The 15,010-nt window shown below is 39.9% G+C and overlaps 1 protein-coding gene across 1 annotated transcript in view; it reads left to right on the top strand.

Annotated features, from left to right (window-relative positions):
- The window catches only part of HADHB (hydroxyacyl-CoA dehydrogenase trifunctional multienzyme complex subunit beta), a 53,746-nt gene extending 39,138 nt beyond the window's left edge, over positions 1–14,608 (top strand). Inside the window, exons 11-16 of the mRNA XM_027850427.1 lie at positions 206–285; positions 363–410; positions 4,044–4,131; positions 4,847–4,921; positions 5,544–5,708; positions 10,229–14,608. Of these exons, the coding sequence (XP_027706228.1) occupies positions 206–285; positions 363–410; positions 4,044–4,131; positions 4,847–4,921; positions 5,544–5,708; positions 10,229–10,264 (492 nt within the window). The 3' untranslated portion in view covers positions 10,265–14,608. The remainder of the gene's footprint in view (positions 1–205; positions 286–362; positions 411–4,043; positions 4,132–4,846; positions 4,922–5,543; positions 5,709–10,228) is intronic.
- Positions 14,609–15,010: the final 402 nt, after the last annotated feature.

The following is a 15,010-nucleotide window of genomic DNA, read 5'->3' as shown; positions in this document are numbered from 1 at the left end:
AAACTAGATAAGTGAGTTATCAAGTGGAATTATCACAGCACTATTCAGAGAATAAACTAGTTCTCAATGTTCTATAGACACAATATGAATTATCTGCCTGATTCAGAAATAAGATAAACCATTGAGCTAAGGGAGCCCATTTAAGTGACCTAGTCATTCGGTACTGAGACCAAGAATAGGACTGTCTTTCTGGTTACTATTTCAGACTGATGGAGCTTCAGCAATGCTGATTATGTCAGAAGAAAAAGCTTTGGCCTTGGGCTATAAACCAAAAGCATACTTAAGGTAAAATGAAATGTTAAACTGTGTCATCTACTATTTGCATTTTTTATTACTGGAACTAACAGTGTTTTTCTGCCTAGGGATTTTGTGTATGTGTCTCAAGATCCAAAAGATCAGCTTTTACTGGGGTAAGTGGTAATATTGCCTTTGGATTTAGTTAGGAATATGTAACATGGTCAGATTTTAAGTTCAAGAAATGACCTATTTAGATACTAATTGTATGATAACAGTAATCATGATCTCACAATCCCAGTGTTCCTAGATTCTCCTCTCAGTCATCACCCTAGTATACATCCTTATCACCTTGACTGGCCTTCCTGATTGATCTCCTCATCTCCAGTCTTCCCCTTCTCTAATCCATCCTCCACATTGCTGCCAAATAGATACTTTCAGACTATATAGGTCTGCCATGTCAACCCTCACCCTTAGTTAAAGAACCTTCAGTGGCTCCCCATTACCTGTAGAATTAAATACAAACTCCCCTATATAGCATCTAAAACCCTTTACAACCTGGCTCAAAACTACACACATCATCTCCATTCATATACTCCATAGTCTCCAGGCCAAACTGACCTTCTTACTGCTCCTCACATGTGACATTTCCTCTCTTGTCTCTCTGCTTTTGTACATGTTGTTCCCCCATACCTGGAATGAATTCCCTCCTCACCTTTGCCTTTTAGAATCCCTAGTTTTCTTTAAAGTTTACTACACAATTCACCTTGTATATGAGGCCTTTTCTGATACCCCTCCCTCCTAGAGGCTTAGTGTTTGCCTCTCTCTCAAGTGCTTGCAGGAGCATGCGCGCGCGCGCGCGCGCGTGTGTGTGTGTGTGTGTGTGTGTGTGTGTGAGAGAGAGAGAGGAAGAGAGAGAGAGAGATCTCACCTGGTGTAATATGAGCTCTTTGAGGGCAGTATCTTTTTCATTTTTGTCTTTGTAACTCCAGCACCTAACATAGTGCTTGATGTCTAGGTCATTTATAGTAGGTGCCTGTTTGTTGATTTATTGATTGAATAATAATTCCATACATATGTTTTGGGTGTGTAAGGTGGCAGATCTGTTCTGCCCTGATACTGCCAATTGTAGGGTGGCAGACTATCCTGAAGGGTGGTCCTGTCTCTGAGAGAACACTGCTACTGAAGAAAGAGGGGCAGTCCACACCAGCATGGAAGTAAATAGATTTCATGGGGAGAAGCTTACTCACAAGACCGGTCCGTGGTGGCAGGAGAACAGAATGATGGGTCCCCATACCACGCTTAGGCCAGGTCAGATATTATATAGAAACAGAACTAAGAAGCCATAGTGCCAGGGATGGCTGATGGTCAGGTGCAAGTTTTCCCATGAGATAGAGCTGCTTTTTGCAGTTTACATTAACCACGATACTACAAGTCATGTTCTTACACTCTTGCTTCTACCATATAAGTTGGGGAGGAGCAGGGTAGTTTGGTTTCATGCTTTTACCAACATGTAGGAATTCTCTTTCATTGTGGGGAACTCCTCCATTAGTGGAGATTGGTGACTTGTCTATAATTTCTAGTTTTAGAGACAAAGCTGGGCATTGATTGGTTATTTGTCCAGGGCAGGGGTGGAGAACCTGTGGCCTTCTAGGTCCTTGGGTTCTCAGCCTTTTCACTGGGTCCAAGTTTTATAGAACAAATCTTTTTATTAAGGGGATTTGTTCTGTGAGGTTTGGGTTCAGTCAAAGGGATGCACTTGAGGACCTAGAGGGCCACGTGTGGCCTCCAGGCTGCAGGTTCCCCACACCTGGCCCAGGGTCACACTGTTAGGATGTGCCCACTGCCCTCTATATATGTGCATAGCACTTGATAATTTATACTGGTTTTTCACTTATATTATCATCTCCTTTGATCTTTGTGAAGTAGGTAGGATCTTTAATAAAATGTTAGACATTTCCAATGAACTCTCAATACAATTTGTTAAACAAAACAGAAGTAATTAAAGTAAATAATTAACCAAAACAAATTCAATACAAGTGATAAAGAATTTTTCTATATATATATATATAGAAGGGTGGAGCTTGAGGAAAAACAAGTCTAGTTATTCAAAAAGGAAACTCAGCTGGAGACTAATAAACTCTTGAAGGAGATGTTGGAGCATTCTTCAAGCATTGCTTCTTTATGTATGTCATTTAATTTTTAAATTTACAACTTGTCTTTACTAACCCTTTTCTGAGGCTGACGAGCCATGACTTGCATGATTTGGGGCTGTAAAGCAAAAGCAGGCAGAGGTGAAGGAAATATCCTTCCTGGGAGCCCATGCAAGAGTAGAAAGTGAAAGAGGAGGAACAGGGCTAAAGAAATGTGGGTAGACACAGGAGCAATTTGTCCTGAGTTGAAATTAACTGACCCAGGAAAGGAAGAGGAAGGCATCAGGGTGTGGCAGAGAGAAGGCCAGCCTCCAAGACAGGAAGGCCCTGGTTTGTGTCTTGCCTCTGCCACGTGCTCCCAGGGACCTCGGGGGCAATGCTCTCAGACTGGGTGATGCAGAAAAGGGGCACATGCCCATTGGGAGAGGAAGTACTTCACTGGGAGCTCCCTACATCAGTTCCAGTTTTTAAAGGAAGGAAAAGGAGAGCAGGAAGCAGTCGAAGGAAACACAAGGATGGTTTTGCCCACATCAGACACCAAATGACCAATGATAGTCTGGTTGTTTGGGTGGTTCAGGGTAGGAGTGACCTAGAGGAGAAAGAGAGCTGGTATGTGGCCTCCACAACCATTTATAGGTAGGGGATCTTCTTAAACTGAGTGTTTGGACCACCCTGACTATAAAATGTACAGTTTGGGGATAAAACATGATCGATTGTCTTCCCAAAGCAGCAAGCAGCACAGTAGTGGAAATGTTCACAGATTTTCCCCTTGCTGTGGATTAGAATCCTCCAGGATTCTAATTGGCAGGCTCAGATATTATGGTGGGGAACAGAAAAAGGGAGGGGAATGTAATGCCTAATGGAGGTCTCACTGTAACATTTGAGAGGATGTCATGTGAAGTAAATTCTGGCCTTAATGGATTTCTGATCACTCAGGTAATAGCAAGTAATAACCATGAACAACTGTACTAAGCTCTGAGGATACAAATACAAAAGTGAGAAAGTCCCTGCCTTCAGAGGGTTTATATTCTACTCGGGATAGGATGAGGGAAGAGAGCAAACAGCATGTTCACAGATAAGTAGATTTAGAATATATATAAAATAAATAGATTTAGGATATATATATATGTATATGTATACATATAATAAAGATAAATAAAATAAACAGTGATGGGGAGTGGAGCATTAACAATTAGAGGAGCGGAATAGACTTCCTATAGGATGTGGCATTTGAGCTAAGCTTTGAAGAGAATGAGGAGTCCCAAGAGCAAATAAGAGCAACTCAAGTATAAGGAGCAGCCTGGGCAAAGGCGTGGAGGCAGGAGATGACTGTCCTATACAAGGAACAACAAGAAGCTCAGTTTGGCCGGAATATAGCTTATGTGAGGAAGACTGATGTGTAATCAGCCTTGAAAAACAGAATCATAGATGAAGACCTGGAAGGGACTTTAGAGGCCATGTAAGTACAGCCTCCTCATTTTACAGATGAGGAGACTGAGGCACAGAAAGGTGAAGGGATATGCCCATAGTTACAAAGCTAATAAGTATCTCAGGCAGGATTTGAACCCAGGTCTTCCTGACTCAGTCCAGTGCTTTCCCATTATACTAAGTTGTCTTTCAAGTTGAAATGTTGAGACTTTATCTTTTTCTTTTCAGGCCAACGTATGCAACTCCTAAAGTGCTAGAGAAAGCAGGCTTAACATTGAAAGATATTGACGTTTTTGAATTTCATGAAGCTTTCTCAGTAAGTCTTTTTTATTCATTCATTCATTCATTCATTCATTTATTTATTTATTGCTTTGGCAGTTGGGATTAAATGACTTGCCCAGGGTCATACAACTAGTAAGTGTCAAGTATCTGAGGCTGGATTTGAGCTCAGGTCCTCCTGACTCCAAGGCTAGAGCTCTATCCACTGCGCCACCTAGTTGCCCCTCAGTCAGTCTTTTTAAAGAAATATGATTATATAAAAATGCTCTAAGTGCTAGCCTGATTTTCCTTCCCTCACTCTCATGTTTTTGCTTTTGAACAGGGAAGAGGAGAAGGAATTTGATGAGCCTATGGATCCTGGTTTATCTTTGACTTAGAATGAAACAGGCTTTAAACATTGACTTTATGCCCTACAAACATTTCTTTGTGTGTCTTTTAGAGACACGTAGCAGTGATTTGCAAAGTGACTAAAAGCATAAGTAATAAACTTGTTTGCTCTCTGGGGCCACTAACCCACTATATTGGAAGAAATTCAGGCAAATGGCCCGAAGGGTGGTGACAAGCACTTTGGTTTAGAATGCTTCTCAGAACCTTTCACAGGAGCTAAAGTGTTTTCCCCAGAAAAAAATCAGCATCATTACCTTTAAAGTCATTTAAACCCATACCTGAAACAATGTTTGGGCCACATTTTGGTTTTAGTAAGATACTTGACATTAAAAATTTATTCCTTGCTAAATTATTTTCCTTCCTAGGGTCAGATTTTGGCTAACTTCAAAGCGATGGACTCAGATTGGTTTGCACAGAACTACATGGGTAGGAAATCCAAGGTAAGTTTTGAAATTAAATGTGTGTTTGAATTTCTAATGTATGTGAACATTGGAGTAGAATTACATGCAAACACCTATTCAAAGAGAAATGTTCTATTAACTTAAATATATTTCTCTGAGGCCTTATCATAGTTATATTAACTTCAAATTGTTCAGCAAAAGCACAAAGTCAGATTTGTTATATTTTGATTATTCTTTCTCTTTTTAATTGATGAAAAGTATTTGACCACTATCTTTCATTAGCTTGATGGTTACCCTAGGAGGTATTTGCTTTACAATAAAATCATAGTGTCATACATAAACCTAGGGTTAGAATGGTTACCTTAGAGGTCATCTAATCCAAACTCCTTATTTACAGATGAGGAAACTGAGACCTAAGAGACTTACCCAAGGTCACGCAGGTAGATTCTAAGTGACAGACCAAATTCAAACTCTGGGTCTGTGACACTACGATCAGCACTCTTTCCACCATACTAACGTGACTGCCGAGTGATTGGTGATGCTTCTAGAGCCCCTTGTGGTCTGTGACTTCTAGCCTTTCCTATTGCTACAAGCCTGGCCAAGCCTCTTTCCCTACATCTACCTCATGTTATGTTTGTCCTTTTGTTTCTATGGGCAATAGGTTGGTGCACCTCCTTTGGAGAAGTTTAATACCTGGGGTGGATCCCTGTCTCTTGGACATCCCTTTGGTGCCACTGGTTGTCGTCTGGTTATGGCAGCTGCCAACAGATTAAGGAAAGGTGGTGGTCAGTATGGATTAGTGGCTGCCTGTGCAGCAGGAGGACAGGTAAGTTAAACCAACAGCACAGGCTCCTCCTAACATTCACTTCCTTCTATCAGAAAGGAACTGAAAACAGCACCTTCTGAGGATGGTTGGTGTCATGGGACACCTCTTCTTTTTAGATGCAACCATTTTAGAAGGCTTTGTTCTCATTAAATAGTATTTAGGTAACTGGGAGGTGGAAGAAACCCTTTTTGTGTTCTCTTTCCTCATAAAATTCATCCTGATCTTGTTAGCTTTTTTTTTTTTTTTGGTGAGGCAATTGGGGTTAAGTGACTTGCCCAGGTTCACGCAGCTAGTAAGTGTCAAGTGTCTGGTCTGAGATGAATTTGAACTCAGGTCCTCCTGAATCCAGGCCTGTGCTCTATCCACTTCGCCACCTAGCTGCCCCCTTGTTAGCTATTTCTAAGAAAGGTGCCTTGTCCATAAAACTGCTTTAGAAGATGTGGCATTTTTCTAGAAAATTGAACTGCATCTTAATTGCCTAACTAGAGGATCAATTTACCTCTAGCTAATTTGTTATTGAGGATGTAAATGCAGAGAAAATTGTTTTGTTCTGATAGGTTTCCTACCCTACTTTACTGACTCACTGCAGAGATGGCCTGGCTAAGACCTTCTTGTGGTAATAGAACTAAAAAGAAAAGTTAACTAGAGTCCTTGTTTTCTTACTGGCCTGAAAAGACCTTGTTATGTTCTTCTCACTTACAGTAACCTTCCCTGAAAGGCAGACTACATTTTTAAAGACTTTAAATTGTTGGATACCCTACCCCCTGCCTTAAAAAAAAATTTCTGTGTGAGGTTGATAATAGATTTCTGGTAATTGATAGACACCAAATGGCTGTTCTTTGTGAATGGTGCATTAAACTAAGGAAGTAAAATTTATGAAAGCATTTAATGTACATTCCTAATGACTCTGAAAGAGGAGAAATTGCAGATATACCACTGAGTTGGAAACAACATGATTGAAAAAGTCTTTAAACCTGTGTAATTTCACCTGAAAAATCAACTAATACTTATACATAAGACTTAAGGGTTTGCAAAATACTTTCCTTACAACAGGCCATTTGAGGTAAGTAGTGGAAATATACCCCTTGTGCAGATGAAGAAACTGAGTCCCAGAAAGGCTAAGCATCTTGCCTATGATCACAAAGGTAGTAAGTGGCAAATGGGAATTCAGATCCAGGTCATCTAGCTCTGAATCTTGTGTTTTTCTCCTGTATCATAGCCTCCTTTTCAAAACAGTGACAGTTATAGCCACCCTGCATTTTTCAGCATCAATGCTAACCAAAGGAAATTGTGAGGATAGAACAACAATTCTTTGTAAAGAATACTCCAGATAGATTAATACCTTTGGTAATTGGTGGGTGGTTTTGAGCACCTAATATATGTTTAGATCTGTCTGAAGGTATAAGAAATATAATACATGATTCTTTCCCTCAAGAATCTTATAATATAATCAGAGAGACAAGTTATATATGCACATGAAAATTTATATAACATTACAGATCATGAGAGTGAGGGCAGAAAGAGTGGTACAGATGTATGCTATAGGGGAATCAAAGGTGAGTAAAGACCAGTATGTGCTGGAGTGTTCAAGGAGGGCTTCTTAGAGAAGGTGGGACATGATCTGGGCTTTAAAGGTGGGCGGGTTTTATCTAGGTAAGAGGGGGAAAGAAAGGGAATGACAGGACAAAAGGCCCAGAGATGAAGGATATACAGGGAAGCTCTGGCTGGAGAAGAGGGTTTGTGATAAGATATGGTGAAAGGATAGGTAGGGCAAGGCCAGATGGTGGAGAGCCTTAAAATAGGGATTAGGGAGCCAATAAAGGTTTTTGAACAGAAGAACTACTTGAAGAAAGGAGTGTTCTAGTTGTATTACTTGGACAGTGGTATGCAGAATGTATTGGAAAGGGGAGAACCCGAGAGCAGAGAAACCAGGCACTTTGTTGCAATAATGTAGTCATGAGCCTTGACTTGGGGTATTGTCAGTGGGGATTTAAAAGAAGGGATAAGTGAGAAAGGCTGAGAAAGAAATTTGGATAATATTTGGTGATGATTACACGTGAATGTCAAGGGAGAAAAAGGAATTAAGATTCCGAGATTTGGAACATAGAAGACTTGAATGTCGTTAAAATTAAAAATCGGGAGTGGAGAACCTATTAGAAGATAGAGAATTTGGTTTTTTACACTTGTGCGTTTCAGATGATGGCACATTCGTATGGAAATGTTCAGTAGGGATTTGGAAATGTGCAACTAGAGCTTGGGAAACAGGTCCAAGGCTAGAGAGATTCATTTACTACTTATGGGGTACCTACTATGAGGAAGGTACTGTGGAAGGCATGGTGAGATACACATTTGGGGGTGTGCATGGAGGGGGTATTTGAACCAAAGTGTCACTGAGAATATAAAGACCAAAGAAGGCTAATAATTATAATTTGGGGAGTATGTGTATTTTAGGGTGTAGAAAGAGAGGTGCTAGGCCAAGAAAGAATGATCAAAAAGGTAGGAAGACAGAACCAGGTGAGTGGATGATAATGGAGTCCAAAGGACAGATTTTCCAGAGCAAGAATGATAATCAGTTATGGATTACTAAAGATGAAGTCTGAGAAAAAGCCACTGAATCTTGTGTTGATCTTAAAGATAATTATTTCAGGGGGCAGATAGGTGGCACAGTGGATAGAACCCCAGCCTTGGAGTTAGGAGGACCTGAGTTCAAATGTGGCCTCTGATACTTACTAACTGTGTGACCCTGGGCAAGTCACTTAACCCTATTGCCTAGCTAAAAAAAAAAAAATTATTTCAAGAGTGATGGTATCAAAAACCAGATTTTAGGATTAAGGAATGAATGGGTGGTGAGGCTGTGGAGATAACAGGTATAGGCTTTCAGTCCAAGAAGTTTGGCGGTGAATGGAAAAGAAGACAAGTAGGCTGGTGGCAGTAGGATCAAGCAAAGGACTTTCAGTGGCAGTTTTTTTCTTGGGCCAGGGTATGGGAGATGGTGACCTATTCATATCTGAAGATAGAGGAGGAACCTGTAGTATGGGAAGGATGCAAGATCCAGGAGGAGTGGAGGGAACAGCATAACTAGAAGATTATTTGCCTTGGAGAGCAAAAGGGATGCCTCTTCTTTGATAGGAGAGAAGATGTGTTATGAGAGAATATCTGGAAAGCATAGATGCTTGGAGGTGGAAAGGAGGGAGGACAGATGAAGGCCCTCATATTTCTACTTTTCCTGTCAACTAGGAGGTGAATCCCTCTGGAAGGGTAGATGGACTTGGGGGCTTGCAGAGGATAGAGAGTGGGCTAGGGAATCACTGAGAAGTGGATAAAGGGTTTGCCAGATAATAGCAATGAGCTATCAGGTCTGTCAGCTTCTTTGAGCTCTGAACTGTAAACCAAAAGCTTTCAGCAGGGGTACACATATATAGAGGGCAGTGGGCACATCCCAACTATGTGACCCTGGGCCAGGGGTGGGGAGCCTGCAGCCTGGAGGCCACGTGTGGCCCTCTAGGTCCTCAGGTGCAGCCCTTTAACTGAATCCAAACTTCACAAAACAAAACTCCTTAATAAAAGGATTTGTTCTGTAAAACTTGGACTCGTTCAAAAGGCTGCACCCAAAGACCCGAGGCTACAGGTTCCTCACCCCTGGCTTTCAGGTTTTACTACATGATCCACAAAATTTCTTCAGAATGTTAAGCAGAAGCTTTCTTAACGCCACAGAGGAATCTAGGTGACTAATCCTCAGTCAGTACCCCTTCTCTGGGGCCCTAGGGTCACACCTCTAGGACTGGAAGGGACCTCAAGAGGTCCTCTGGTCAGTAGGAAGCCTTTGGTGACCCTGCCACTACGGATGGACTAACTGTAAGATTGTCTCGAAGATGAACTGACTGGAAGATTTCTTGCAACTTAATCCTGGACAACCAATTGCCTTCACATGCCTTAGGTAGACTTGAGGCTATTCAACCAGAGAAGCTTGGGGTAGCTAGGTGGAAAAGTGAATAGAACACTGGCCCTGGAGTCAGGAGGACCTGAGTTCAAATCTGGCCTCACACCCTTGACACTAACTGTGTGACCCTAGGCAAGTCACTTAACCCCAATTGCCTCACTAAAAAAGAAAAAGAAAACAAACAAAGAAGCTCTTTGGTGTACTGGCTAGATTCCTTTCCCTTTGCTGTCTTCATTGGCAGCGAGATAGCTCAGTGAATAGAGTGCTGGACCCAGAATCAGGAAGACCTAAGTTCAAAACCAGCCTCTGACCCTGGGCAAGTCACTTAACCTCTGCCTACCTCAGTTCCTCAACTGTAAAATGAGGATAATAATAGCACCTACCTTCCAAAGTTGTTGTGTGGAGCAAATGAAATAATATTTGTAAAGTGTTTAGCACAGTGCCTAGCACATAGTAGGTGCTATATAAAAATGCTAGCTATTTATTAATAATATGTGATTATTGATACTGTAAGTGATGATAATAATAGTAATAACGATTATATAACTATTACTTGACAACACTTCTTTCTTCTTTTCAGGGCCATGCTATGATTGTGGAGGCTTACCCCAAGTAAGAGGACTAGAGAGTCCCTGAAGGATCTGTAAGAGTCCTGTGCTAGGCAATGCCATTTCAGTGCACTAATACAAAGTCATCTATACTTGTGTGCTTCTCTTAGGAAAGCAAGATTTATAGCCTTTCGTTAAATATCTCCTAATTAAGCCTCACGAGTGTTCTGAGCTGTTCAGTTATCATGGCATGTAACTCTTTCAAGGATTTCTTAACCTAACAATATAATGCTTCCAAAGAGATCTTTCTTTTTTCCTTTATAAAATTCTTTTTGTCAGTTTCATTAGAAACTAAATGAGTGGTTGTAATTTTAGGGAATAGATAACTAAGATTTGAAATCATCGGTGTTACATTCTCAAAATCTACTCTTTCAGAATTTTATTTTGCTAATAACATACAGGTAAATATGGTTCCAGTCTAAATAAAATACAAACCAAGTGCCTACTCTAATTTAATAATGAAAGGATGATGTAAAGTCCAAACTACATTGAGAAACATCAGTAAATGTTTAAATATGGAAAGATCATCCCTATTTGCCCAACTTAATAAACTAAGGAAGTATTAGAGATTGGATGCTTTTTTATAGGGTGTGTGTTGGGGGCATGGGTGGGTAGTTCTTGTTAAGTATAATCATGTCTCTAGTTAACTAATAGGCAGCTCCTATTCATTTAAATCAGCCATAAGAATCAGAGGGTAAGCACCAATGGTTTCTTCTGAGCAGTTTGCTTATGGATTTTTAACCTAAAGTAAAATAATTTCACCCTTTAAGAGGTATCTTGGCCAAATGTTTAATGAAATGTTGGAAAACTCTGAACTTGGACCAATATTCCTTAGATCCTCTGGCCTATTTTTTTTTTTTATTCCACTAAAGAAAAAGTGCTTTGAGAAAGGAAACTGCTCTGCTGCCGTTTAGTTTGGCTTGGTAAGATCCTAGTGGTTTGCAATCAAGATTGTCCACAAGGTAGGCTGGGCAGAATGGGGCAGGCCGACCATATCCTTTACCCTGTGGCCTTGTCAGCATGGGTCTTTCTACATATGAGATTTTTAGGTTGAAAAGCATTCTGTAAATAGAATAAAAATATAAAAGGAGCAGAAATTGCTATTTTCATTAGGGCATATGTCTTCTTCAAAAGTTAGCTTTTGTAGAGTTTCAGAATTAAAAAAGAACTTTAAATCCAAGTCCATCAGCCCTCTGTGTTTATGTAGGAATGTAACAGATGTATTCCTGCCGCAGATGTATTCCTGACTTCCATCTCTATTGTGACCTTTGCAGGGAACTCACTCAGGTTAGTTATGGGATTTTTTTTTTCCCACAAAGTTAAGTTCTGCTACTTATCAGCTTTAATTATACCTGCCTTACACAAGTAGGTATTTGGAATAGTACTTTTATTTGTTCTAAACTTGCTTCACTCAGGGTTCAAAGTGTGGCCCCTCATTATCAGTTAATCAGTTGACAAGTTTATATTCATGTTACATATGATTTTATGAGCTTTGGTTCTGTCTCCCTCTTAATTAGTCATTTTTCCAAACTAAAGAACCCTAATCTCATCAGTCTCCTGATCAGCTTGTCAATTTTATTTGCTTCTCTCCCGATGTTTCTCCAGCTCCCATCATATCTCATCAGAGGTGTGGCACTTTACAGTGACATCTAGCTTTTCCTTGGGCAGTAAGAGTTAGCTCCAAGCTTCTCAGTCTATATCCACTGTTCATTTAGGGGTCTGAACCTGGAGTATTAAGCTTTAATACATCCCACCTCTTCTACTTAACTATCCACGTGACTGTGGCCAAGTCAGTAACTTTTCGGAGCTTCAGTCTCCTTGTATGTGAAATGAGAGGGCTGAAGTAGATGACCGCTGAGGCCCCTTCCACCTCTAAGTCTACACTCCTGAGTCACGTCATCTCCCAGTAGAACAGGAAACTGTGAGGCTAAGCAACAGGCATGGTGTAAGTCTGTCAGCAGAGGGAGTTAGTTCCCCACACCAATGAAATCCTACATCTGGACAAAAACCAAAATGTTCTTGGTAGGAAGGGAAGAAGACTTGAGAGGAAATGGAAGAAAAAAACTTCTGGAGATAGAAATTTAAAAAAACATATTCTGAAAAGAAGTGAGCCATTTTTGGGGAAAAAGAATTTAAATTGATCATCACTCCAGTGTTTATAGCAAAATGCCAAGTGTTGCCAATTAACTTTTGTAGCCAAGGATCAACTTCTTCCAGAAACTTTTGAGGGAATATCCTTAGTACAATAGTAATTCTCCCTAGGCAAAAAGTCCAAAATCTCATGTTCTAAAACCTCAGATAGTAACTTTTATCAGTATGTCTAACTCATGTGTAACTGTGTTAAATAGATGCATTAAGCCAGCTTGTGGTGCCCAACACATATTCATTCATTGTGCTGCTGCTGTACTTAAAACATTCAAATATTCAGTTTAGCCAATGAGGGAATCCCTACCAGGCATTGTCTTTCTTGATTGTCTGTGATGTCTAATGTTAGGAGTTCACTTAGCCTTCCTGCCCACCCTCTGCCACCACTTCTGTGAGCATGGTTTGCACTATGACCAATCAAGTACTGCCAAAGACTACAGAAAGACTATATATTAAAACACTTAACTCTGAATGACCTCGTGGGAACACTCAGCCAGAGGCAGTGGTGTGCTGAGCCAGCTCCAACCAGCTCACTGCTGATTGTTATATTTTCAAGGTGAGCATTTACACTTTGGAACTCCAAAATGCTATATAATCAGGACTTGATTTATTGTTCTGTTGATTGTCTAGAATTAAGTGATGGAGAAAATATCGGTAATGCAGATTACACTTAAAAGTGTGTTTTGGGCACATTATTTTTCTGTTTGGTTGTTAAACATCTACCAGCACACTCCTGGCCCGGAAATCTTTGGTTTTTGTGACAGTTGGTCTTAAGATACCATTTAAATTGACTGCATCTCCAGATACCAGAGTTGAGTTCTAAGGCAGCAGGGCTGAAATCCCAGCTGAGGACAGCCTAAGAGAAAATTAGCTTTAGATATGACAGCACTCACCCTGCAGAACCATGCCAACAGTGTTAGGTTATCTCATTGCTATAGGTCAGTGCCTGTCCAGCTAAAATAGAAATGTGGGCCACTAAACTGTACATAAACATCCCTGCTGACCACATATTGACCTAGAAAACCATATAGTAACATTATCCACGTTCTATTATGTTTTTATTTAATTTGTTAAATATTTCCCAATTACATGTTAACCTTGTTCAGGCTGCTGGCTACATGTTTGACATCTCTGCTGAAGTTGCTGTATAGGAGCAAGCAGTAAGTGGTTTTTCAGTTTCAGGTGGTTAGTATCTTTGTTTTGCTTTAGCTTTTCAAGCTCCCTGATAAATGTTTTTGGGATTCAGAGAGCTAGTCTCATTATTTACAACATCAGAAACCTACATGGTAATTAACAAACAAAAGTAATAACTCTAGTTTCTGATTTCTCAAAATTTCTCCTAGTTTTTTTTAAGACCTGTAAAATAATTTTCAACACCCTTTGAATTATGTTAATCATCCAAGTTGTGGAACCAAAAGTGAGCAAAAGTGCCATTGTAGGGGCCAGGTGCCTTTTGTCTATTGGGTTACATGACAGAAGATATATAAAGTGGGTCAAGTAAAAAATAGTGGGTTTTGCTAGAAAGGTTTGCACTGGTTATATGTAATTATTGGGGGAAAAGAATGGGAATATGTAACCCAGACATACACAATATAAATCTATTGTCTGTTGTTTGCAAACTGAGGGTTGAAAGTAGTGGGGCTGACTGTTAGGACTGGATGGATGACTAGATTGTCAACAGGACAGAAAGGAACAGAGGGGTATATAAGGTAGTACCCTCCATTTGTAAGATGTTCTATCCATGTGCAGATATTTCTAGAGCCCCATTTCTGGGGCTTTTCAGCAAATCATTAAAAGTTATAAATAAATTTCCCTGGGGAAAAAGTATTTCCCCTAACAATAAAATCCCTCATTTATATAAAAGAAGGGTAAGATTATTCTGGATTATCCCCAGCCTTGTCCCTTTCCACATAGCTCATTCTACAAAATGCTTCTTCCAGAACACCATTCTGCACTTGATGGATTATAGCTCCCTCATATCTGAGAATCTACGAGGACTTTAAAAAAACAAAACAAACACGTCAATCTGTAGGGAAGAATGTTGCATATAGTATCAGAGGAGGTCACTGTATCCCATGTTTTCCCTTAAGTCTTTTCATTTATTACAAGATAAGAGTCCCTGTAGTGTCTGGTGCCTTTTATCCATGGGGATGCATGATGGAGGACAAATAAAGTGAATCAAATAAAAATTGTGATTTTGCTGGAAAGGTTTGCACTGGTTACATATTTTTTTGTGGGGGAGGGGGAGAAGAATTAGAGTGTATATACCCAGTCACATAATATAAATCTACTAATCCACTGTTGGTTTCAAACTGTGGAGGGATGGGGCAGTAAGGAAGGAGGTTAAATGATATAAAAACAAAATCCATCAATAAAACTTTTTTAAAAAAAATAAGTTATGCCAATCCCACATCAGGATCCAACTTTCTCTTGTCCTGTTTTTAAGTTTTTCATAATTTCACAATACTCAAAAATAGTCACTCTTCATACCTCCTATAGGTATTTAAAATTTTATGTTTTATATTTTATATTTATAAGCTATGCTTATAAAATTTGTTGAATTGGTTTCTGTTCTGCAACTTGTATATATTTAATACATGAAACATCTG

This window comes from Vombatus ursinus, unplaced genomic scaffold, assembly GCF_900497805.2.
Source record: "Vombatus ursinus unplaced genomic scaffold, bare-nosed wombat genome assembly UNPS02009062.1, whole genome shotgun sequence".
In the NCBI taxonomy this organism is placed as follows: Eukaryota; Metazoa; Chordata; class Mammalia; order Diprotodontia; family Vombatidae; genus Vombatus; species Vombatus ursinus.
This window is presented reverse-complemented; position numbering and strand designations above follow the sequence as displayed.